Source organism: Equus asinus, chromosome 29 (genome assembly GCF_041296235.1).
Source record: "Equus asinus isolate D_3611 breed Donkey chromosome 29, EquAss-T2T_v2, whole genome shotgun sequence".
In the NCBI taxonomy this organism is placed as follows: domain Eukaryota; kingdom Metazoa; phylum Chordata; class Mammalia; order Perissodactyla; family Equidae; genus Equus; species Equus asinus.
Window position 1 is genome coordinate 32,083,642 of NC_091818.1, and position 24,072 is coordinate 32,107,713.

The 24,072-nt window shown below is 39.3% G+C and overlaps 1 protein-coding gene across 2 annotated transcripts in view; it reads left to right on the forward strand.

Moving 5' to 3' along the window:
- ITGA8 (integrin subunit alpha 8) overlaps positions 1-24,072 on the forward strand; it is a 166,962-nt gene that overhangs the window by 93,477 nt on the left and 49,413 nt on the right. For both annotated transcript variants that reach the window (XM_044762060.2, XM_044762061.2), the window contains 8 exons: positions 3,600-3,645; positions 6,022-6,129; positions 10,704-10,759; positions 11,197-11,351; positions 13,272-13,409; positions 13,884-13,951; positions 15,582-15,729; positions 20,962-21,054. In XM_044762060.2, the coding sequence (XP_044617995.1) occupies positions 3,600-3,645; positions 6,022-6,129; positions 10,704-10,759; positions 11,197-11,351; positions 13,272-13,409; positions 13,884-13,951; positions 15,582-15,729; positions 20,962-21,054 (812 nt within the window). The remainder of the gene's footprint in view (positions 1-3,599; positions 3,646-6,021; positions 6,130-10,703; positions 10,760-11,196; positions 11,352-13,271; positions 13,410-13,883; positions 13,952-15,581; positions 15,730-20,961; positions 21,055-24,072) is intronic.

Sequence of the window (24,072 nt, forward strand, 5' to 3'; positions counted from 1 at the left end):
CTTGCCAACTGATCCTGCCTTCATGCTAATGCCCCTTTTTGAATCCTTAAAAGTACTCAGTTGTGCCATCAAAGGCCGAAAGGAAAATAAACTCTGTTTCTCAGGCAATGGGAGGTGATAAAGGATCCCAGCATTTTGAAAACAGTTTTTGATTAAGGGGAAAGAACCAATTTTAGTCGCCAGTTATTTCTCCAAGAAAAAAAAAATGGCTAGATGTCTTTGTACAAAGAAAGGCAAAGTTTTTCATTTTTTTGGTCTCAGAATCTCCCTTTAAGACGTTTCTATAAGAAAGGAAAGTAAACATTGCGTAATGACATAAGATGTCTCAAAATGAGGGAGAAAGTTTGTAGTTATGAATCCAAATATCAACACCAAAATTTCTTTGTCTTCTGATTATCATTTAAATTCCTAAGCATGATGTAATTATGCAAGACTTTTTAAAACTATGTGGCTATATATGTATATGTGTACAGACACACATATGTACAAGTATGTGTCATTACAGATATGTGTCATTATAATATATAACATTTCCATGTATATCTGGAAACCGCATAGTATTTATCAAAGCAAATCACATGTTTTGGAAGGACAAGTTGGCTAGAAACACAAATCAGTAGATGAATTCTCCTCCCCTAGAGAAATCTGATAATTTTAAGGTCCGGAGCATAAATGCTTCTAAGTTTTTCCAGCAGGCACAATACCAAGGTGGTGTCTCAAAAGACAAACATACTTTGGTGGTAGATAACTGTTTTCTTGGCCTCTGAATAACTGTGGCCACATTCTCATGAAGAAAATTGTGGCCTATTGTGCCAGTTATTTTATTTTTCCAGAGTAGGAAAATTCCCACCCTAAGGCGCAGGAGTCAGAGTTCCTAAAGGAAAAGTCCTCTTGCTTATGACCATCTGGAGGATGTGTCTCAATTTCTCGTCTATAATGACGATCTAGTCATGATGCAGCCTCTATATTACTTTCTAGAATTTTCTAGAATCTGGAGTCTGTGTGTGTGTGTTTCTCTCTCAACACTTTACAAGTGCATGTGCAAAACTCCAGCAAAATTTAACTGCAGTTTGCATTAGCCTGTCTTAATAATTGTCTCATTTCGTTCTCTTTCTCATCTCTAGTGCATTTCCTTGTTATTACTCATCCTCCTGTTTCACAGGCATTTATAAAGTCCCTGACCTGTATCTGGCACTCTGGATGAAAAGATTATTTTTTTCTTCCTTTATTCCAACCCATACCATTCCATCAAGTATTTGTGATACACAAACCTGAAGAAAGATTCCTGCCCTCGAAGGGCTTACAGTCCTATTTTCTTTGCCGCTTCCAGAAAGTCAATTATGAAAATTCATCAGTTATCTATAAAATGTCTAATCTTGGTATGTAAATATTTCACCTTATTTGGAGCCCAAAACAAAGCACATATTTCTCTTGCATCAGTTTTCATAACAGAACTCTCCTGTCTGGAGTCATGTTAACAGATGTGGATCAGGCCGAGGGCCACCTGAGCTACACTTGTCTAAATATTGGAACTCGTGGTTACACAGGAAGAACAGAGTTCATGGGTCTTCGCATCACTAACTCTTTTTCCTCTGCCCTAGAAAAAGTGCACTGTATGCTGGAAGAGATGAATGTGACAGAAAAAATAAATATGAAAATTGTTGAAAGAGTTGAAATTCTGATAGAATTTTTAAAGTTGGTAGACTTAGAAACTTTGGCTTCTGGCTTCAAAGACTGAAACCCTTGGAAATAACTATTTTATTTCATGAGCCATAGTTGGGCAAATTGTAGCCCTTTTCTTAGTGTGTTCTTTAATCTCACAAACACAGCGCTCCTTAGATGACCTTCATTTGACTTATTTAAACATTAGCATAGACATCTTTTTAAGTGTGGAGCTTTGGAGCCCAATTCTGAGCATATTATCTGAATCTGATTCTGTATCAATAAAACAGGAGACGTTTTGACTGTGGTTTTTAAGCCTGAAGATTTTTTAGTCCATTTTTTTTAAAACAAACATTTTTAACAAGAATTATTGTGTCTTAGGTTGGGTTCTTCCAGGGCAGACGTTAAGACAAGGATTAGAAAAGAAGAAATTTACTTGAGAAGTGGTCCAAAGAAACATTGCTAAGGGAGTAGGCAAGAGAGACATGCAAAGGAAGGATGCAATAAAAGATGATTGTCAAGCAGGTTGACACTATGAGTAACTATAGCTGGGGAAATCTGGGAGTCAGGGAAGAACATGCCTCAGTTATCCTACTTGAGGGGTAAGGAAGCTGTGCTGGCTATCATGCCTAGTTATCATCCATTCCCATCCATCATCTGTTCCCATCCATCATCCATCATTGGCTGAGGGCTATGCCCAGGTCACTTCTGGCCCTCCAAGGAGAATCATAGCTTCTTACAGTCTGACACTGTTTCTATGGATGGGAAAGGTGAGTGCCAAGGGACTGTGGCTAAAAATCATTTTCCTGTGTGAACTCCATGATACCTTAAATTCCTTGATCGGTTTTCCATATGGCATGGCCAAATCAGTTCCCCCGCTTTTATTTTTTCATTTTCACTTCCATTCTACTGGAATTAACCCATTATAGTTTCAACTGTTGTAAGTTTTCTTCTGTGGCCATTATTTCTACCAAGTTCAGTTTACTCACATCTACATCTAAATTTTACTCTACAGATTTAGCCATTGTCATTTTTATTTTTGTTTGATTGCATCCACCAAGAATAACCATTATCCATTAGAATAAGGAAAACAGAGTTTTACCTATAAAGTAGCTAATCACTGTGAGTATTACTCCTCAAAAAGTCTAAGATTGCTCTACTGCCCAGGACTGCTGTAACCCAGCTTCACCTCCTCCTAGTTGGATGAACTTTAGTGAATTTATAGGTTAGCATCTTCATGCCTCAATTTACTCCTCTGCGAAATTGTGCTACTAGTAGAGACTTCCTAAATTCCTGTTAAGAATCAATTAAGGTTAATCACTTAGAAGAATTCCTGGCCTAGAGTAAGTATTCAATATGTGCTATTTATTATTATCATTGTTGTTGTATTGAAGATCATTATAATGATATGTCAGTTATTTCACATACTACTGATCACTTTGCCAAAAGTATACTCACCATCAAGGCTATTTGTAAACAGCAAATGGTTGTATCCCAAATGACAGTCAAAATGTCCCACTTTGCCTCATAGGGTTGTTGCTGGTAGAGAAATAATAAAACAGTACGTGCCAGGAGCCTGGTACACAGTAGGCACTAAGCGCATGCTCTTTCCATTTTGCTTCCTATAAGATGTTTGCCTTGAGTCTGGAGGATAGGAGAAATGGTGTTATGATGAGTTTCTTACACATTTCTAGAAAGCTGGCCTTCCTTCGTTCAGAAGGGTTTGAGATCTATTGATTTATGTGCCATGCTGAGTTAGTATAGTGAAGTTCCAATATCTTTCCAAAATGTCTTAAGAAAGGTGCGATTTGCTATTCTTGTTTTTGTGACTCACCCTGCTATCGGCATTTCAGGTTGCTCTCTGTGCTATTTATGATTATGAGCTTAGATTGTTTCTATAAAATCGTGCATGTGTTTTGCGTTTTTGTCTTTTTTAGATTTAATTGTGGGTGCGTTCGGAACAGGAAAAGTAGCTGTTTACAGGTATGTGGTTGGTGGTATGCAAATGTTCTTCTAATTGTTTCAAATGCTTTTCCTTTTTGCTATTGTTAGTTCTGCCTTAAAGAGTGTATCCCAGCTATTTATTTTGGGGAACATTTAGATACTCCTTTTAAAGTTTGGAGGAATTTTTGCTCTCAAGTTTTTTTCTTTCTATCATCCCTCCGTCTTTTTATTCTCATACCTCATGACCAAACTTCCAGCCCCTATTAACATAATGTTAAATAAGATATGAATCTTGGCAAAACTTATAAAATTATGCACTTTTTAGATGTTACTATATTTGAATTCATCTCCTTGCTTTGGAAATGCATTAAAATGTGCTTATGGAGAAGGGGTGTGGGGTAGGAGAATGTTACTACTTCCCTGGCCTCTATAATCAAGCGTGGACACTAAGTCAGAGAATGGAACATGCCAGGAATGGGTAACCTCCAAAAGCAAGTGTTGAACCACAGTTCAAAGGTGACGGGTCTGGATTCAAGAACCTGGCCATTCCACACACTCAGTCATTTGTAATCTTGGGCAAGTTCCTATAAATTTCTGAGCCTCAGATTTTTCATCTGTAAAAGGAGGATAATAATACTTACTTTATAAGGTTATTTTTAAAGGATTAAGTGAGAATTTGTATGTAAAGTACACTGAACAGCAAGTAACTGGTAGACCGTTGATGCTAAAAAATTTTAGATTCTTCTTTCTTCGTACAAAAAGTTTTATAGGAATGCAAGACACTAGGTCAGGATATCAAAACAAAAGGCAGAGATCTAGCTTACCTCCCAGAGAGATTCTAAAGTTAGATTTCCTCAAAGAGGTAACATTTTCTTCTTCATCAGTCCTAAGACATACTCAGAGGCATATAAACCACACTGTTTTGTACCAGCCACTCTCCAGGTTATAGAGAATCAGATGATTGAAACTGTCAAAGTATCTGAAGGATGGGGCTGTGTTTGTGGTGGCCATGAAGATGCACCATTGAGAGATGATGGAGTGAAACTGACTCACAGTCCAGCTGCTACACTCTGAACCCACCACCACGTTGGCCCCAAGGCCATGTTTTCCTTGAGCTGCTCCCAGCCAATACCTGGACACAACAGGGTTACATATAAAGGGCCATTTCCATGAGACCTGGAGGGAGTTCCTTTAATTGGCTCAAGGACTCCCCAGTGCCCTGGCTGGAGCTTCCTTCCTCAGTCCTCTTTCCTTCCCTCGCTCCTTCATGGGAGGGATCACACCTGCAACACAGTCTGCCAACTGGCTCTTCCCTCCCTCTCTTTTTCCTTCATAGGTGTTTGCCCTAATAAATTTCTTGCATGGCTAATCTCGTCTTCTGGTTTGCTTTGCCAAGGACTGGAGCTAACACAATCTTGAAAACAAAATTAGGCAACAGAGTACAGATAACTAGCATAAAGGAGTTTAGAGAAATTCCCAGTGGGCCCCATTGTGGTCATCATGAAATTGTTTCAAGTAGTGCCCTAAACAACATGCTGTCCCAGGGCACAGCCTCCCTCCTGTCAGAGATAAACTTGTACCAAGCAGCATCATAGCCTGTGGCATCTGGAGACTTGGCTCCCAGCTGTCATTGCTGGAAACCCAGCTTTAAAAATTGCCCTGCTCCCTTTCCCTGTGACTTACTTTCTGGTCCGGTTATCCTCGCCTGGGTGATTGGAATTGAGTTTAGGCCACCTTAGTCCCTTTCCTCAAACTTGGCTGCACATTCGGATCACCTGGTGGGTCTGGTGAACATTCCAATGCCTGGCCCTCACCCACAGAGCCCATGATTCAATCCATCTGTGGTGGGGCCTTGGCGTAGTACCTGTCTTAAACCTCCCTAGGTGCCTTTATTGTGCAGTTAAGGTTGAGAACCACTCTCTGTGCAAAGTATAGATGATTCTGTCAACCTACCCTCACATATTTAGCTAACTCTGCAAAGCTTGGCTAGAAAAGTATCAATCAAAATAAAAGATCATCAGCCAATAAGGTGAGAAAATTCGCAAAACTAAAGTACTTACAGACACAAGTGACTGTACGATGATGTATTTCCTCAAATACGAATGTAGATATACTAGCGGATCCCAGAGCAGCATCTCCCAGCAATGTCGCCAAATTACCACGAGCCCACTCCATCGACAACACAGGTTTGTGAAGGTGGCTTTGCTTGACGGGCCCACAGCATCCTTTATTTGTACTCATGAGCTGCCAGATGTGCCTTGAGGGAATTGGTTGAGTCTGGTGCCCACCTGTTCACGTGGTAAGGAACATTCTTGGCACAAAGGCTGGGAATGTTGGCAGTGGCGTCTAGAAGTGGAGCGGGCTTCTGCCTGTTGCTCATGGGGCTCATTAAAACCCCGTGTTTTCTCCCTGCAGAGCAAGACCAGTTGTGACTGTGGATGCCCAGCTTCTGCTGCACCCGATGATTATCAATCTTGAAAATAAAACTTGCCAGATTCCAGAGGCTACGACATCTGTGGCCTGGTGAGTTCGTCTGGTGCTTCCCAAACTCTGATGTGGATTCAGACCACCTGGGGATCTTGTGAAAATGCTGGGTCTGTAAGTCTGGGGTGGGCCCTGAGACTCTGCATTTTTAGAAAAAAGCTCCAAGAGGATACTGAGGCTGCAGGTCTGTGCACCAAATTTGAGTAGCAAGGAGTTAGTCTTTCAAAAAAAAGGAAAGTATCTACGACTTGATGCCAATCTTTTGCTGTCAACTTATCACATGAAGGCTACTTCTGCAATCTGTAGGCTCCAGGTGACATAAGAAGCATAAAGAACATTTGGGAAAATTCCCAATGAAATAAGTCTTGGAGATCTCTTTTAGATTCTTGACATGCTAAAATAAACATTAACCAAACTGAAGATGTAATAAAATACCTTGACTTTTGCATTTGCATATGCTGATGGATACCACTTTGGGGCATATATTGTCCTTCTTTTTCAATAGTCAAGCTTGTATTAAATGACTCGGTTTCCTGTGTTGAAAACAGATGTCAGTTTTCTAACTTAGTGTGTACAATTAGGCAGAAGGTAGACTAAGCTGTAGTTTTGTGGCCATGATCTCATCATCAGGAATGGCGTAGAATTATGGTTCCTTTGCCCAGGCCGTAGGAGAACATGACTTAGACAGCTGCTGAAAGCATGCCTTCCGAATCTCGCCCGTCGTCCAAAGGGACGATGAATTAGGACTTGATTGTAACACAGCTCAGGAAGTTGCCACTTTGCTTCTCAATATGTGGGTCCTCAAGGGTCAGAAGTCTGTCATATTGGGTAATGCAGTGGGGGATGTCCTCTGAAAAGTAAACAATTACTTGGAGTGTTTGAGATTTGCCCTCATTTTCCAGAAGACGTGGTCTAACTCGGACAGTATGTTCGCTTCCTGAGAATGTCAGAATGCAGAACAAACCAGTCCTCACCCAAAGAAGTTATTTCCAGCCATTTTCAGTGTGTTGTTGACGACCTTTTGACAGGAGTTCATACCAGAGTCAAAGCCTTTGAGGGTAGAGGGTGGGGGGTGAGGAGGACCCTGGAAAATTCTTTGAAAAACATTCTTTACTGGGAGCTCCCTCTTCAAGGAGCTGTCCTCTCCTTAACCAGCTTTTTTTTTTTTTTTTTTGAGGAAGATTGGCCCTGAGCTAACTACTGCCAATCCTCCTCTTTTTGCTGAGGAAGACTGGCCCTGAGCTAACATCCATGCCCATCTTCCTCTACTTTATACGTGGGATGCCTACCACAGCATGGCTTTGCCAAGCGATGCCGTGTCCACACCCGGGATCCGAACCGGCGACCCCTGGGCAGCCAAAGCAGAACGTGCACACTTAACCGCTGTGCTACCAGGCCGGCCCCAAAATTTAAGTGTTTTTAACAGATTATGAGACCTGGTTTTATGGAAAGAATATTATTTTTTACAAGAAAATGTCTTTCTTTTCATGAACCTTTTTCTTGTTGCATTAAATCATATTATTAAGATAAAATGCAATTTGTTATATGGGCACATGTATATGTCGTCACAATTATTTCTTTAATTCTATTGCATACATTTTCTGAAAGATGTTTCATTTTTACATGCAAATATTTTGAATGGGCGGCTCAGACTATTAGAAGATGGTAACTTGACAGCTGGCTCAATATAGAATATGTTTCTCTGATACTTTTTAAATTTATTCTCCGAATTTAGCTTAGCTTTTCCAAAATGATTGAAAGGCATTTGTTGATCTTCTCACGGTAATTTTTGTCTGTGTTTGATATAGCCTTGTATTGTACATCTGAAAACTATTAAGTAGACTCTAGGAAATAGTTCTTTACTTCCACTGGTGTGAATTTCTGTATCTTTCAAATAACTGTGCAGTTTTATAAATTATCTGCTACTGGCATTTCTAAATTAGGAAAAGAAAAATAAAGCCAGCCCAATAAATGTTAATATAATTTTTATTGAGTAATTAGAAAAGAACTATTCAGTTAAAAATTTTCATTTTATAATTGTAGAAGTCCGTAACTATCCACTTTTCAAATCTGAAAAAAACTTTTCAGATATGCCTAACTTTAGGTAAAATCTGATGTTTGCTATCATTGAAATAGAATTGAATTGGTTCGATTGAGAAATGAGTTGCTTGGTGCCTTTAAATCCTGTTTCACATTTATCTCATTCTTTCTCTGTCACGCCCGGCTATGAGCACCGTCGCATCACAGAATCATTGATCCAGCATTCTTGCATTGGGGCGGGACTCGCGTTAGAGAATTTGCAGTGTATGGTCCTGCTTTCTGACATAGCAGAAGCACCACAGACAATTTCATTTAGAATTTATGTGAGGAGGGATCTGGGTTGGTTTAAGGTTTGTTTGTTCCACTCAGACGTATTCATATTGATGACAACCATAAACTCTAGTTGGAAATTTTCATTCTAATTTAGTAATAGTTCACAGCTTTCCCTGATAAGTATAATAGTGGACTTTATAATTAGGTGTAGAGCTGTAAGTGAACGAGTTCTCTGATATATAAAACACATGATACACATGTGTGTGTGTGTTTACATTACGTTATGTTATATGTTCTTCTAAATTCAAAATGAATATCTCAGTCCACTACTATAAAATTTCTAGGTCTTCTTTTTAGATCAGAACAAGGCGCCTGGAAAGGTGTAATTTGGCAATTCTTTCCTGCTAAAGACATCTATAAACTGGCAGGTTTAGGCTGGCGTGCTCTTATCAACAATTCAGTAAGTTGTAGCGGTTATATTGAACTTGTATGAAAAACATAAAGTTATCCAGTTAGTGATAACAGAAAGGGGAAACTGAGAAAGAAAAACAGAATAACACTGACATATAATTCATAAATCAAGAGTAACCCTTTAGCCAATAATGTCATTTTTCAATCAAATGCCTTCTCACAAAGAGGAAATAATGTTCTCATTCACGGCTTCAATTTATTTCTTTTTCAAATTTTTATTTCTTTTAAATTATGTTAAGCAAAATACCATATCTGAAATGATTTTAATTTACATATGTTGATAATTTCATTACCAGTAGGAATTTATCTTATAAAAGCTAATGACCTTTGTCTATAATTTTAACGCATGACCAAGTACGTCCAAAAAGGTTGGACACAGAAAAAAATTCCAAGTTTGAAGGTGAGACTGCTACAAAATTGAAAGATGTGATTAACTATTCGTCTCTCTTGAATAATTCTGGTTGAAGTAGAAGTGGGCTGGAATTTGTGATCTCTCTGGGGAGGTGGTACAAACACTTGCAATAGCAGAGACATATCAGGAAACTTTTGGCTTAATGGCATGTGGCAAATTATTTACCCTGAAGGGAGACATTGACTGAGGTCACGGTAGGTGGATGAATCCCAGATGTGACACATTTTCCTGACGCTTGACACAGGAAGCTGACGCATAATTAAAGCATGATTAGGGATTACTTACTCTTTTGAATTCTGCAGAAATATTCAAATCATGCTATAGTATTTTATAGTAAAAATGTTCAGAGTGTCATTAAATCATACGTAAGTATTTTCTTATATTTTTACTTTCATAGAAATGTGAAAAGGCCGCATTTCTAATGCTGGCTGTTGGGGTTTGACATTTTTCAGGAGGGAGGTGAGCACGTTCAGACAAGTCAGGCAGAGACAACTGGCCATTTCTCATTCCCTCCACGGGCACAGAACGGGCTCGAGTGTAGATGGTCGGACAGCCATGTCAGACATCACATCTCCCTTGATGAGTCTGGGGCATGTTCAGAGCAAAACTATAGTGTCTCTCGTGCACATCTGCCCTCTTTTTATTGTCTTATACGCCATATCACTGTGCCTACCTGGCCTGAGACAGCCACTCTGAGCTCCTTATGTTCTCTCTTCCTTCTCTCTTCTAGTGTTTCTGCCTCAAAATGTACCCCACCCCCACCAAGTTACCCTGAGTTCCCATCTCCTTCCAAGCAGAGTGGGGTTTCGGGTTAATCATACTCTTGTGCTCCATGCCTCTTTGGATTAAATCCCAATTCTTTAACATGACTTTCAAAGCCCTATTCACTACCCATCTATCAGCCAGCCTCGCCCCCTCTCTCGTCCCCATCTTCCTCCAATGCACCGACCACAGCGAATTTCTTCAGGTTCCTCAAGTGGGGTCACGTTCTTGCTGATCTCTAGGCTGTATCACTAGCTGTTCTCCTGCTGTCCTGCCCATTTCTTCACTCCCTGGCAGATGGAAAATATTCATACGTATTTATTGAATCAAGACAGCAAGTAATTGATTAGTTAGTCCACTGATTAAATGAGTTGACCTCTAGTAATATTTGCTATTTAATAATGTCACCTGTCTTAACTGCATTAGTGTTGTGGCCAACTGGCAAGAGAGAGAGAGAGATAAGTAAATATATTTTTGATAAATATTTATAAATAAACCTATATATGTAAATTTCTTGAGTTAGTTGTGTGTGTGTGTAATAAGAGAAGTGTAGAGGGAAAATGATGTATTCATTTTATCTGAGGTGAAGTAAAAGATTTCTACTTAGATTCAAAACTTTATTAACCAATATATTATTGACTATTATTTTCCATAGCTTTTCTTTAAGAGTATGTGCATCTGCGGCAGGCCAGAGCATTTCAAACACAATAGGTGAGCGTGTTTGCATTTTTACACTCCTATAATGGACTAAAAAAAGTTAGCAGTAAGCATTTCTCTGCACAGAAATTTCTCTGCCCCATTTATAAAACTTTTAAAGAGCCCCTTATTAGTACCAAGATTCTGTCGTATATATAGAAATGTCTACATAAATATTACTTGAATACTTGGTATTAATAGTATCTGTAAAAATAGACACAATTATGGGAAGAAATGATGATTTGTGTAAAACCATTACAGAACAACTTTTTTCACTTGGGGAATATTTTGTAAAATTTTTTTCAGCTCGTCTATTGTTTTTGATCTCAACTGTTAAAAAAATGTTTTCTAAATAAGCAAGTTGAAATAGGAATTTGTGTCTCTGATAAAGCACTGCATTCACTGAATGCCTTTGCTTTCCTGATCGTATTTGCTTGGTTTTTGTCCTTTAGGCCTGACTGTTGAGGTGCAATTAGATTCCCTGAAACAAAAAGGAGCCGTTAAACGCACGCTCTTCCTTGCTAATCATCAGCCACATCTCGTCTTCCCTCTCGTGATAAAGCGGCAGAACTCCTTCCAATGCCGGGATTTTGTTGTCTACCTTCGAGTAAGTGTTCCAGAATCACCCTTCTGGCCTCTAACAATCAATTCCAAATTCCAACCCTTTTACTCCATTTAACCGTCATAGTCATCCAAATGGATCCACATCTATTTTCATCTTATAGGAGGAAAGCTTAAGGCTGCATACTCCCCTCTGGAGCCTTACTTCAGCTACCCTAATGATGTATTGCTGTTAATTCCTGAGGATTCTTTTTGTTTCGCACACAATCTTGATAATAGCACTAACTCAGGTGGTTTTCATTTCTAACTGCTGCCCCCCCCCCAAAAAAAACATAAAAGTTAAACAATTTATTTGAATTTTTATTCTGCATGAGTAGGTTTGGCCAGATTTTATCAATGCATTTTAGAGCCAAGTCAAGAAAGCATTTAGGCACTCAAAGCCTTTATTAAAAGTAATTCCTAATTATATTTTTAAAGCAGTGCCTTTTTACCATAACTCCAAAATCTACCATGAAATAAGAAAGCCAAAATATTTATAGCACAACTATTCTGCCTTCTCAGCAGTTGTGAGGTTAACACGCATTCTCATTGCATCTCCTCATTGAAGAGACTTAGGAGAAACCGGATGAAGGCAAAGTCCAGAAACATGCTCTAGAAGGAAGTGCTGGGCTCGTGACCTTTGCGTCTGTAACCACGACTGATACACAACTGAAGGGTAGCATGTCCACTACATGGTCCAAGATGTTCTTTTGTGCTCAAAGCTTGCTGCTGATGCTCCCCCTTCACCCCTGGGGAAAATCTGTTTCTTTTTCTGAGAGAACTTCAAATATGCTGAAGGTATTTTGGAGTTCCTGCAAGTGAGGGCAAAAGGGATGTACCATGGAATATTACTCAGCCATGAAAAATATGCAATCATCCCATTTGTGACAACATGGATAGACCTTGACAGTATGATGCTAAGCAAAATAAGTCAGACAGAGAAAGACCAGTACTGTATGATTTCACACATATGTGAAAGATAAACAAACAAACAAACACATAGATGCAGAGGACAGACTGGTGTTTACCAGAGAGGAAGGCGATGGAGCAGGGTGAAAGTGTAAAGGGGCACATATGTATGGTGACTGACAAATGGAAACTAGGCTTTTGGTAATGAACACAGTACAGTCTAGACAGAAGCTGAAATATAATGATATTCCCCTGAAATGTACACAGCGTTATGAAGTAGTGTGGCCTCAGTAAAATAAAAAAATTAAAAGAGATGATAAGAGAAGAGAACCAAGATGTGTGGGCCAGCCCGGTGGCACAGCAGTTAAGTGCACACCTTCTGCTTCGGTGGCCTGGGGTTGGCTGGTTCAGATCCCCGGTGCGGACATGGCACCGCTTGGCAAGCCATACTGTGGTAGGCGTCCCACATATAAAGTGGAGGAAGATGGGCATGGATGTTAGCTCAGGGCCAGCCTTCCTCAGCAAAAAGAGGAAAATTGGTGGCAGTTAGCTCAAGGCTAATCTACCTTTAAAAAAAAAAAAAGGGAGAACCAAGATGTGTTCTTCCTGTGAGCCCAAGAGAACTCATAAATTCTGCCAACCTCATGAAAATAAAAATCCCAATTCATGAAACTTTGAATGACATTTATTGCATATGTAAGTAAAATTTTTTACGTATGCTATTTGGCCAATCTGTGTGAGTTGCTGAAGATTAGGAGAACCTAAAGATTACCTCCAGAAGCACATGTTTCAACGAAGCCACCACCGCTCGAAGTGATTTCATCTCCGAACATATGTTAATTAAGCTGGCTACCATACACCACATCCATCAGCATGAGCCTCAGCCTGCGGAGGTGATAACTGCTTCATCACTCATTCTCAGGGACTGAAATCAAATGCGGCCTGCCTTTCACAGACCACCATCTTGCAGCTGTTGAACAGAGGGAGCCTTTCTTGAGTTTGTGATTGTTTTCCCTAGGATGAAACTGAATTCCGAGACAAATTATCTCCAATCAACATTAGTTTGAATTACAGTTTGGATGACTCTACCTTTAAAGATGGCCTGGAGGTGAAACCAATATTGGACCACTACAGGGAAAATGTCGTCACGGAACAGGTTGGTTCTTGACGGTCTTGGATGGTATGTTCTCGGTCAGGCCCTGGGCATTGCTCCTGTGACCTGCAGATGAAATCCAGCTCCTTTTGTTATCCTTTTAACATTTGGGAGATTTTCCTAACATGTTTCCTGAAACACTGCGTTGTTGTGTTTTCCAAAACCCCTCCCCTTGTGCAACCAAGATTTAATTTGTTCAAAATGTGCCTGTGATGGAAGCAATGAAGCCTGTAATCCTCAAAACATTGCCAGTGTAGCATTCCTTACAGACATTTCAGAATGAATTAGAATTGGGCTATTACATAAACTAGCCTATCCTGGGAGGTCACTACCTAACATGGGGTTGCTAGCTGAGTAGAATCATGCAGAGTGAAAAGAAAGCTTTGGTTTACTTTGTGGAATCGTTCAGAATTTTCAATAAAAGAATGTGCTTCAGGTTTTCCAAGATTATTCCTGATACGTGTTTGCACAACACAGGCTCACATCCTGGTGGACTGTGGAGAAGACAACATGTGCATTCCTGACCTGAAGCTGTCAGCTAGACCGTAAGTTTAAATAAATAAACTTGTACGTTTTATCTAATGGAATACAGGTGTTTGTTTCAAGCTTCTCTGGAGAAAGGATACACTTCCAACTATTACAGAAAAATATGCTGCGTGAAATTCTTGAGCTTGGCGATGCTTGGGTTAGCTTGTGGTTTGGGTCAGTTCTTTGTCACTGGTGTCAAGTGACACGCCCTAAGATTTTGCCTGGGCCATTTCATCTTTCAGCAAAGGTGGAAAAAAAGTGTTTGTGTTCAAAGTAAACTCATCTATGGGGTGGTTCAGGTTGTATTTACTTGACTCTGTGGTGTGAGCAAAGGATTCGGACAGTCTGGTTCCACTTCACCTTCGCTGAGCTGGTCTTTGCAGCGCCCCATGACTCAAAGCCATCTTTAAAATTGTCAAAACAAAATCAGTTCTGATTTGGGGCTGGCCTGGTGGCGTAGTGGTTGAGTTCACACACTTCCCTTTGGTCACCCAGGCTTCACAGGTTCAGATCCCTGGTGCGGATCTAGCACCCGCTCGTCAAGTCACGCTGTGATGGCATCCCACATAAAATAGAGGAAGACTGACACCAATGTTAGCTCAGTGACAATCTTCCTCAAGTAAAAAGAGGAAGATTGGCAACAGATGTTAGCTCTGGGCCAATCTTCTTCACACACACACACACACACACAAAATCAATTCTAATTTACTGAAAAAAAATTTCAATGGCACTCTATGGAGTAAGGCGGAAGGTGTCACAAAATCAAATAAGAATCAGAGAGCTTCCCAGTTGCAGTAATGTAGAGTCACTGGTCCAGCACCAGTAATTGCATTATGTTACGGAAAGAAATGGGGCTAAGATGTAAAACATCCTATGGTGGAAAAAGCTGGTTTGTGCTCTTCCACTCCCAACCCCCGGGAACTATCTCACTGCCAGTGTTTGGAATCTTCTTGATAACCTCTCAAGGGGACTTTTTCCAGGCTTCACAATTTAGCCAATGTCGAAAGCAATAGCTTTGATTAGAGGTCAAAAGTGGAATAGGCATTTCCAAATGTTGGTTGAATTTGAAGTTTAGAGTGGAATAAATTTCCTCAAAATACCTCAAAATCCGCAATCAGCTCTTTGAGATCTTGTATCTGCCTGTTTCTGCCCTGTGAGTGTCCACTTTGCATTACACATCTCCCCCGCTTGGTTTCTAAACCATCTCTCTCCCTTTCTTCCCACTCCTCATTTTCCTATTGGATGTTTTCAGTGATATGCTGGAGCTGCCTCATTCTGGCCTGTGAGCCAATGGTTCTGGAGTTTTTGCTGACAGATTATTAAGTATATTGGTAGCTTGAAATTGATTATAGTGGGAGGATTTACACCACTGGAATCAGCAAGTACTACGAATCGTTCCTTTTTTTTTTGGAGAGCTGGTTGTTAACATCTCCCGGCACCCTACTGGATGCTTTCCTGCCCTTCTCATCCAGAAATGGTTCTCTCGATTCTTCCTACGACCCCCTTGTGATGAAGCCATGTTCTTTTTGTCCCATTCTTGCATTTCCCCATCTTCCTTCTTGTCCTCCCAGATAAGTCCTTAAATAAAATGCCCACGAATCCAGAGATGTATCATACCTAACGATTCTTTTTAAACTGCATTTTTAGAGATAAGCATCAGGTAATCATTGGAGATGAAAATCACCTTATGCTCGCAATCAACGCAAGAAATGAAGGAGAAGGAGCCTATGAGGCTGAACTCTTTGTGATAATACCAGAAGAGGCAGATTATGTTGGGATCGAACGCAGCCACAAGGTAATACCTGCAAATTATTTAAAGTAGTAAAGAGCTAGGTATATTTCTGAAGGCAATTCAATGTGAAATAGAGCCATCTTAGCTGAGAGTTTCTTTCTAAATAAAAGAGAACAAAATGGCACCTTACTTTGTTAATCATAATCGCAACGAGCCAGGAAGGGGGAGGGGTCTTAAGCGGTATTAATATCTTTCTTGGCCATAATGCAAAGATAAGTTGGCAAAAAGTTGAGAGCTGAAGCAAGCAAGAGAATACAACTGGTTGAAAGAAACAGCTGACCAATGCGCTCTATCAGCTAAATTCCCATACTAACTCCCACCGCCTCTGGCTGTTTTCAGGCCTTTGTTTTGAGTTCCTTTATGTTTCAAGCAGGTCCCAGGAGGTCTGGTTTTCATTATTGCTTATGGAAGAAGGTCCGACCAATCCCAGCTGAGCCCTGATAACAGCCTCTACAGGCACTGGAAAGGAAACGCCTTCCTTTTTCCTTCTTTTTGGTCCACCTCTTCTGGACTGGGACCAAGAAAAGCCAGGGCTTCGTCATTTGCCAGTCCTGCAGTGCCATTATTTATTAAGCTGACACCGATGCCTTGCCTTATCAGAACATGGATCTTTCCACTCAGAGTATCCTCAGGTTCTCCCGTGTTTTTAATCGCTTGGTCTAGAAAACCATTAGAAATACATTGTAGAGTAACGGAGAGAGTCCTTCCATGTCAGAAACACACAGACTCACAATTAAGGGCAGAAACCAAGTTTAACATCCTTTCGTGGCCATCACTGCACTTCACACAGAACTAGGCACAGTGGGTGCTCCTTAAATACTTGCTGATGGATTTGTTCATTTAACTATGATTTATTAAATGTCTACTTTACTGACTCACAGTAGCTGTCACATTCTAATGATTAAATAAGTTAATGAAAAATAATTCCTCTAAAAAGATGTTAACAACTGTTGCAATGTTGGTATTTTAAACATGTAGGGAATACAAAATTCTCTATTCACACCTCTAGTCTCATGGTGTATGTTTTGGTTGAATTATCTTCCCAGTAAAAAAGTTAATCCAGATGAGTAATAATGAAGTATCTTTGAGAGTCATAAAATCATTACGTGTTTTTGTTGAAGAAATTTATAGGAAGATATCACCTATGAATACTGGCATGCAAATAATACATAAAACCGAAAAAGGAAGCTCAAGTATATTATTTTAAAAAAATGTTCCAAGGCTCTACTCAAATTTTGATTTCAATTCCCTTCATATCATCCCACCCTCGACTCTATTAAACAAAGCGTCTCTTCTAAAGTGTTCGTCCTTTAGCAAAACATCCAGTGTACTGTTCACCTTGTCACATGGAAAACATGGGAGAGCATTTATCATTTCTAACTTGGCTGTAAACATTACAACAGACATTATCCATAATCTCAAATGAGTCTTTATTTTTTTCTCCATCCGTTTCCTGTGGGCAGAGACCAAGCTTGGTCTTTGAATTTTACATGACTAAACCACGTTCTAATTTCTTCTTTGTTTTTAAGCAGTTTGAGATTTGTGTCCCTTTTTATTTAAACCCTGTTCAAGTTTTTTTTAAACAATTTTCTCTCAAGAGGAAAAGAATTGGAGATTGTCCGATTGTAAGTTTTGTTATTCTTTTGTTGAAAACATTCGTCTTTTCAAAAATGTGGATGCTGATCCTCTCTTTCTCTGAAACCTTAATTGAAACAGCCTTCATACTTCCCATTGGTGACTTTTCTTCTGAATTTTTCTAGGAACAAAGGCCTATGTGCTTTATCTTTTTTATTATGATTATTGTAATAAAATATATGTAACATTAAACTTACCATTTTTAAGTGGACAGTTCAGTGGCATTCAGTACATTCACATTGTCGTGCAGACATCACCACCATCCAACACTGAACTTTTTCATCTTCCCAAACTGAAACTCTGTACTTATTAAACACTAACTCCCTGTTCCCCCTCCCAGCAGCCCTTTGTAACCAGCCTTCTGCTTTCTGTCTCTGTGAATTTGGCTGTTCTAGGGACCTCATATGCACTCCACTCCTCTGTCTCACACCCACCTTCCGTTCAGCGTGTCGGTAACTAGACTTTCATCTTCCAGGCTCACGCTTCTCCTCCTCTGCATAGCCTGTCTCAGAAAATGGCAGTGTCCACCTAGTTTCTAAAGCCTCTGTTACTCTAAATCTGCCCAGTCCATGTCCTCTGTCCATCTAACTGCCACTGTCACTGCCTTCATCCAGGCTGGCATGACCTTTTTTCAAGATTGCTACAACAGTCTCCTAATTCATCACCCCATCTCCCCTACTTCCAGTGCCCTGCAGGCAGGGAAGCCATCTTTCCAAAATGCAAATCTGACCAGGTCCTTCTCTTGCTTAAAACCCTCACTAGCTCCCCATTGCTTTTAGGATAAAGTCCAGATCCTTAAGATGACTAGCAAGGTCCTTAATTATATCAGCTCTGCTTACCTCTTCAGCCTCATCCCTAGTCAATGATTCTTTCCTTTCCTCCACACCCTAAATTCCAGGGGATGGAATTTCTTTTCAGTTTCTGTAATACCTGTGTGCTCTCTCACGACAGAGAGCTGGCACCTGCTGTTCTTTCTCTCTGACACACTAACTCTACTTTGTCATCCCTTCTCTCCAGCTACTTCTTTCTGCTTATCCTTCAGGCCTGAGCTTGATGACGATTGAGACTGCTAACATTTATTTTGCCATTGCTATGGGCTTGGCACTGCTTTGAGCTCTTGCATGTATTTAACTTACTTTACCCTTATAACAGCCTTAAAGAGAAATGGCAAGATGTTCATGAGCCACATTTTATCAATAAGGAGAAATTCAGTAACGTGCCCAAAGTTACACAGCTATTACATAGCAGAACCAAGATTCAAACTTGTTAGGTTCGTGTTCTTAATCACCCATCTGCACTGCCCCCCGTCAACTTAGATGTCACTTCCTTCAAGAAGCCTTCTCTGATTGCTTAAATCTATGTGCATGTCCTCTTCTATTGCTGGGAATTTCTCCTATCATAAAACTTAAACTGTACTAATTGTGTTTCCATTGCTTGTTACAATTGCTTGTGATTACTTATTACAGTTGTTATAATAATTAGAAATTCAGTAAGGAAAAAGGGTCTTTTTTTAATCAATGCCTGGTAACTAGCAGGTACACAGTAAATATTTTCATTGAACGAATAAATGAATGAATAATACTCTAAGAGCTATAAATGGATTAAGCAAGATTGTCCCTGGAACAGCTGAGGGAAATAACCTGGAAATATCTAGAAAAACAATCATTGTTTCTCTCACTCAGAGAGAGGAAATAAAGGTTAAAAAAAGAAAAAGCGTGGGGGCAGTCGGGGAGAGAAAAAAGATCTTTGATTGATGTAGAAAAGCTATTTCTAGAAAGCTGAAAAAAATGTACATATAACCTTTAACCTTTAGATAAGATAAAAATATTTACTATAGAAACTAAATGCTTGAATCATATTCAGAGGACACATGGGCATTTTTTTTTAAGCTTTTGCTGCGTTCTTTTTTTCTGTTTTCAGGATTGAGTTAATAATTCCAATACAAAGCATCTCTGTACGGCCAGAGTCGGTTATGAATCCTTAAGAACGTGAATCCAGGCTAGAGCTATCTTTAAGAGAGAATATTATCAGCTTTTTGAAAATGTTTCTTAGCTCCATCAAGAAAACTAACATGTCATTCAGTTTATGTGCAAGGAGCATGTATTACATGGCCTCCAAATGTCGGTGATTCACTCCTCTCTCATTAGTTGGAACAGATCTTTCAATGGGGGATTAAAGGCAGAGGACCACCATGGAGCTTATAGGAGGCTTTATAGCTCGTTGTGTCCTTGTCTATTTCCTTCCAGGCTCCTCCTAGGAAAGAGTGTGAGCTATTTCTGCTCTCTGTTTCCCAACGCCATCAACAACTTTGTGCCCAACACTGTTCCAGGCACCGGGAATAGAACAGACGCAAAAACCTCTGCCCCTCTGAAGCTTATTTTCTCAAAGCATATGATTTACCTACAGAGTTCTTTACTAGATGTCTGGGGTTTGTTTGGCTTGTCTTTGTTTCGATTTGGGGTTTTGGGTTTTGTTAATAAAGTGGAAAGAACGGAACAGAGGATGGTTTCTGAAACTTCTACTTAAAAATTCGCATTACTTCCTTAAATGAAATTTCAGTAGAGCTGACAGTTGGATAAATGGTCCTCATATTTGAAAACTTCTTCCATGGACCTCTCGTGAGGCAGAAATTCCCAAAAGGTTGGTCCTTTGTGAAAGTCCTTATATTGCAAGCTTATCTTTGGGAATGAGCGTGGCAGTTAATATATTAGTAGCACTTAACAAAGAATGGATGAATGTAAGAAGCTATCACCAAAGGCAGAGCAAGGCCACAGGGACTTCAGACTTTAAAGTATGGAAAGGGGCTCAGGATGAAGAGCAAGGTGTGGATTTCTAGGCAGCTGGGAGTAGCATGAAGACAAGAGGTGGAGCTGGAGCAGAGGAAGAAGTTCAAAGATAAATCTCCTTTCCTTCCCCGTCTTCTCTGCTGTAACCTTGAGACGTCCTCCAGCACATGGTTCTAGGCACCTCTTCAAACTTCAGTTTTTATACGTTCTAATCAGAATAGAATACAGAGGGAAGAAGGGACGCAGGAAGAACTGGGTAAACATAAAAATGTTCTCTTCCCATCTTAGGTATTTGGAGGGTTGAACTAAGATTGTGTAATATCAAAATGGGACCACACTGTGTAGAAATTTGTCTTCAAAGCAGTTCTCTTGCAAATGGTCAGTTAGTCAAATGATAATCTATACATATTACTGTCATTTCATTTTTGCAAGAATCAATTTGTTTAGTCGTGTTTAATTATCCGTGATCTTCATGGCCCAAATTTGACATTAACGATAAGCGAACATAATTTCTAAAATGCTCATGTAGGTACTATATGAAGCATTTTCTTCGCCAATGAAACATTCCCCAATGAAATGTAAATGCATTTACAAATCCAACACGTTCCTTTCTAAAATTAAACTTTGCTCTTTACTCTCAAGTTTCTCTTCTGAATTGATGGTCACAAATTAATTCTTGGGCACAGTTACCCACACAGGTGTTTGACAGGTGTTTGAAATCAAGAGAAGCTTCTCCACCCACAGCATTGCTTTTGTGACAGGATGTGGTTTATTCTGTCCCCTGGACTCCACGCTGTGTTCTTTCCCTTTGCAGGGACTGCGACCACTGAGCTGCGAGTATAAGATGGAAAATGTAACCCGAATGGTGGTGTGTGACCTTGGGAACCCTATGGTGGCTGGAACAAATGTAAGAGAAAACCAGAAGCACTTACTTATTTCCATCTAATTGAATTTTAAAGAGAATTAGTGGAAAGCCCCCCACTTAGCACTCAGCAACTGAGCACAGAGCAACTAAAACGAATTAAGCAGGAAATTACCAGGGTTTGGGGGTTTAGCACTATAACCTACACAGAGTGGATAATCTGAGGTTAAAAACGCAAAAAGATGAATACTTTTATGTTTTCCCTTTTGACATTACCCTTACATGTCTTTTAGGCTCAACAAATCTGTGAAAACTATTTCTTTACTACAGATTTTTTCCTTGAATGTTTTTTTCTTGGAATTTCACTACAAATTTTTTCTTTGAATTCAAAAAGAACTACAATGTAAAGGATTTAAGAAATCATATAATTAAAGATTTTAGCAAAGAGGATTGAACTTTTATTTTCAACATACCTCCCACATGAATATCATTCATAGCGTTTTCATATTTAAATATTACCATAGTCCAGTTTTTTAATCAGCGTTACCAGGTCTATATTTTCTATGCATCTTCCTTGAAGAATGATATGGAAAATTCTTCGTAGCAAGAAAAAGAAAAGGTTAATAATGATCTGTAACACGTTTATGAAAGCATAAGGAGTTCTTTTTCTTTCTTTGCTTCCAGATTTAAGAACTTCACATTCAGGGTGACTTGTGAACAATAAATTTATTTTATGCAATTGCCGTTTAAGTATACACATGGTAACTTCTTGTAATAAATACCCTAGTGGAAATAATTATTTTATGAAGTCGTAAGTCAGAAAAAAAATCCTGAAATCTGCAAATACTATAGAATTAAATGTTACATAAACTAAACATACATAGTCCTCTGTTTTAAATTAGATGTTTATCGTTATCGATGAAATGGCCTGTTTGAAAAAACTTTCATGAAAATTTATAATTGCGTAGATTTGTATTAGAGCAGCTTCCCAAAGTGTATTCCAGAGGCCTAATCCCTTTAGATAAGCCTTTAAAAGGGAGTTCTGTAGTCCCTGCTGAACATCATATTCTCCTCTGGTATGTAGGTGCACATTTGCATTTTAAAGGTGCTGAGAAGTCCAGCAGTAAATAAATGTTTTAGCCCAGTATTTCACACATTTATTTGAGCATTTAAAACTTTCTATCAAGTAATACCTATTCCCAGTTTGTACTTTAGGATATCGTGCTAGAATAATATTTTTGCTTTTTTACACTATAATAAATACTATTCCATTGATCCTGGGTATTTAAAAACATGTGCCAAGCTGTAGTCTAGTAATTTCACTTCTTGGGTCAAAAAAAGGTAAATATTTAAATGAAAGATAAACTTTTACAACAAATTTTTATTAGCTAACACGTATTGATTGCCCTCTGTGTTTTAAACCCATCACTGGGTGCGTTTTTATGTTATCTCACTTAATTTTCACAACAACCCACAACACTATGAGTCAGGTATTTCTCCCATGTTATGTTTGAGGAAACTGAGACTCAGAGAAGTCAAATGAATTGCCCAAAGTCACACGGGTAATGAGGAATAGAACCAAGATTCGAACCAGGCCCATGTTCTATCCGATCTGCAAAGTTGTGAAACATACTTGGATAAAAACAGATGAGATTTTTATTTTTTATTTTTTTTAAAGATTGGCACCTGGGCTAACAACTGTTGCCAATCTTTTTTTGGTTTTTTTTCCTGCTTTATTTCCCAAACGCCACCCCCCCGCCCCCCCCGGCCGCCGTCGTACATAGTTGTATATCTTAGTTGCAGGTCCTTCTAGTTGTGGGATGTGGGATGCCGCTTCAACGTGGCCTGACGAACGGTGCCATGTCCGCGCCCAGGATCCGAATCCTGGGCCGCCGCAGCAGAGCGCGCGAACTTAACCACTCGGCCGCGGAGCCGGCCCCCAGATGAGATTTTTAAACGAAGCCATGAAAGATAGAATGCAACGTCTAAGCTGAGATATCAGAACATTTTTCATTAGATTCCTTTTGTTTAGAAGTTAATAAAGCCTTTTGCTAGTTTCAAGAAAAATCCAACCAGCTGATTTGATAGGAAGAGGTCTACCTGCCCAAGGCCAAAGAAAATTGAATTGACATGGTGGCAGTGGTATTAGCATCTGTAGGGGACCGGGCACTCATTCCTTTTTCAGTGTTAAAAGTTGAATCTAGCCCAGAGATGATCTAAGAGCATCAATAACAAGGATAATCTTGGAACAAAAACGGGCCACCAGTGTCATTCAAAGCGGAGGGTAAAAATGGCAGTGTGGTCCTAACCACAAGTGTGTTTATGTGAAAGGATGTCGATCCATTTTACCAGCAAATAATCTTTAGAAGTCAAGGAAGTAAATTGTTTGTATTCCTTTATCTCTGAGGTCTATAGTAGAAGAAACTTAATAGCTTTCTTATCTCACCCTTTAATGCCCTTAAACACATCAACTTTTATTGCATTCTGTTTTGTTATAAAACACTTTGATTTATTTACTTCTTCATTTTGTACTTTTAAAAGAGTACTCTCAGTGGACTGTAGTAAAATTCCAAATGTAAAAGCAGTCCTAAATATTAAAGAGCATCATAAATCACGAGGAATATTTCTTCCAGTCCTAATATTTTTCAAAAATAGTTTTCAAGTGACTTTGTATTTTAACTTAAAATATTCAAGGTAGTGTGCAGAAAGGTTTCTTCTGATTTGCAAGTAGTAATGTCATTTTCATATACTAGCTATAATAATATAAAATATTTATGTGCCAATAAGATTCGTAGAAACTTGCAAAATCAAGCAGGAAAACAAGAAAATAATGGTTCAACAAAAGCTCTTTAGAATCAATGCCCAGAGATCTGATGTTTGGTTCTAGTTGAGAACATATGTGTCTCTTACCAGTAGGAAATTGTCACACCTTCGTTGTATCTTTATCCCATGCTGAATTGTTCTATATGGAAGACCAAAATTAGGCAAGCTTTATCACAGTATTGTAAGATCCCCATAACTGGAAATGTGCAGACAACAGCACCTTCTTTCTCATCATTCTTT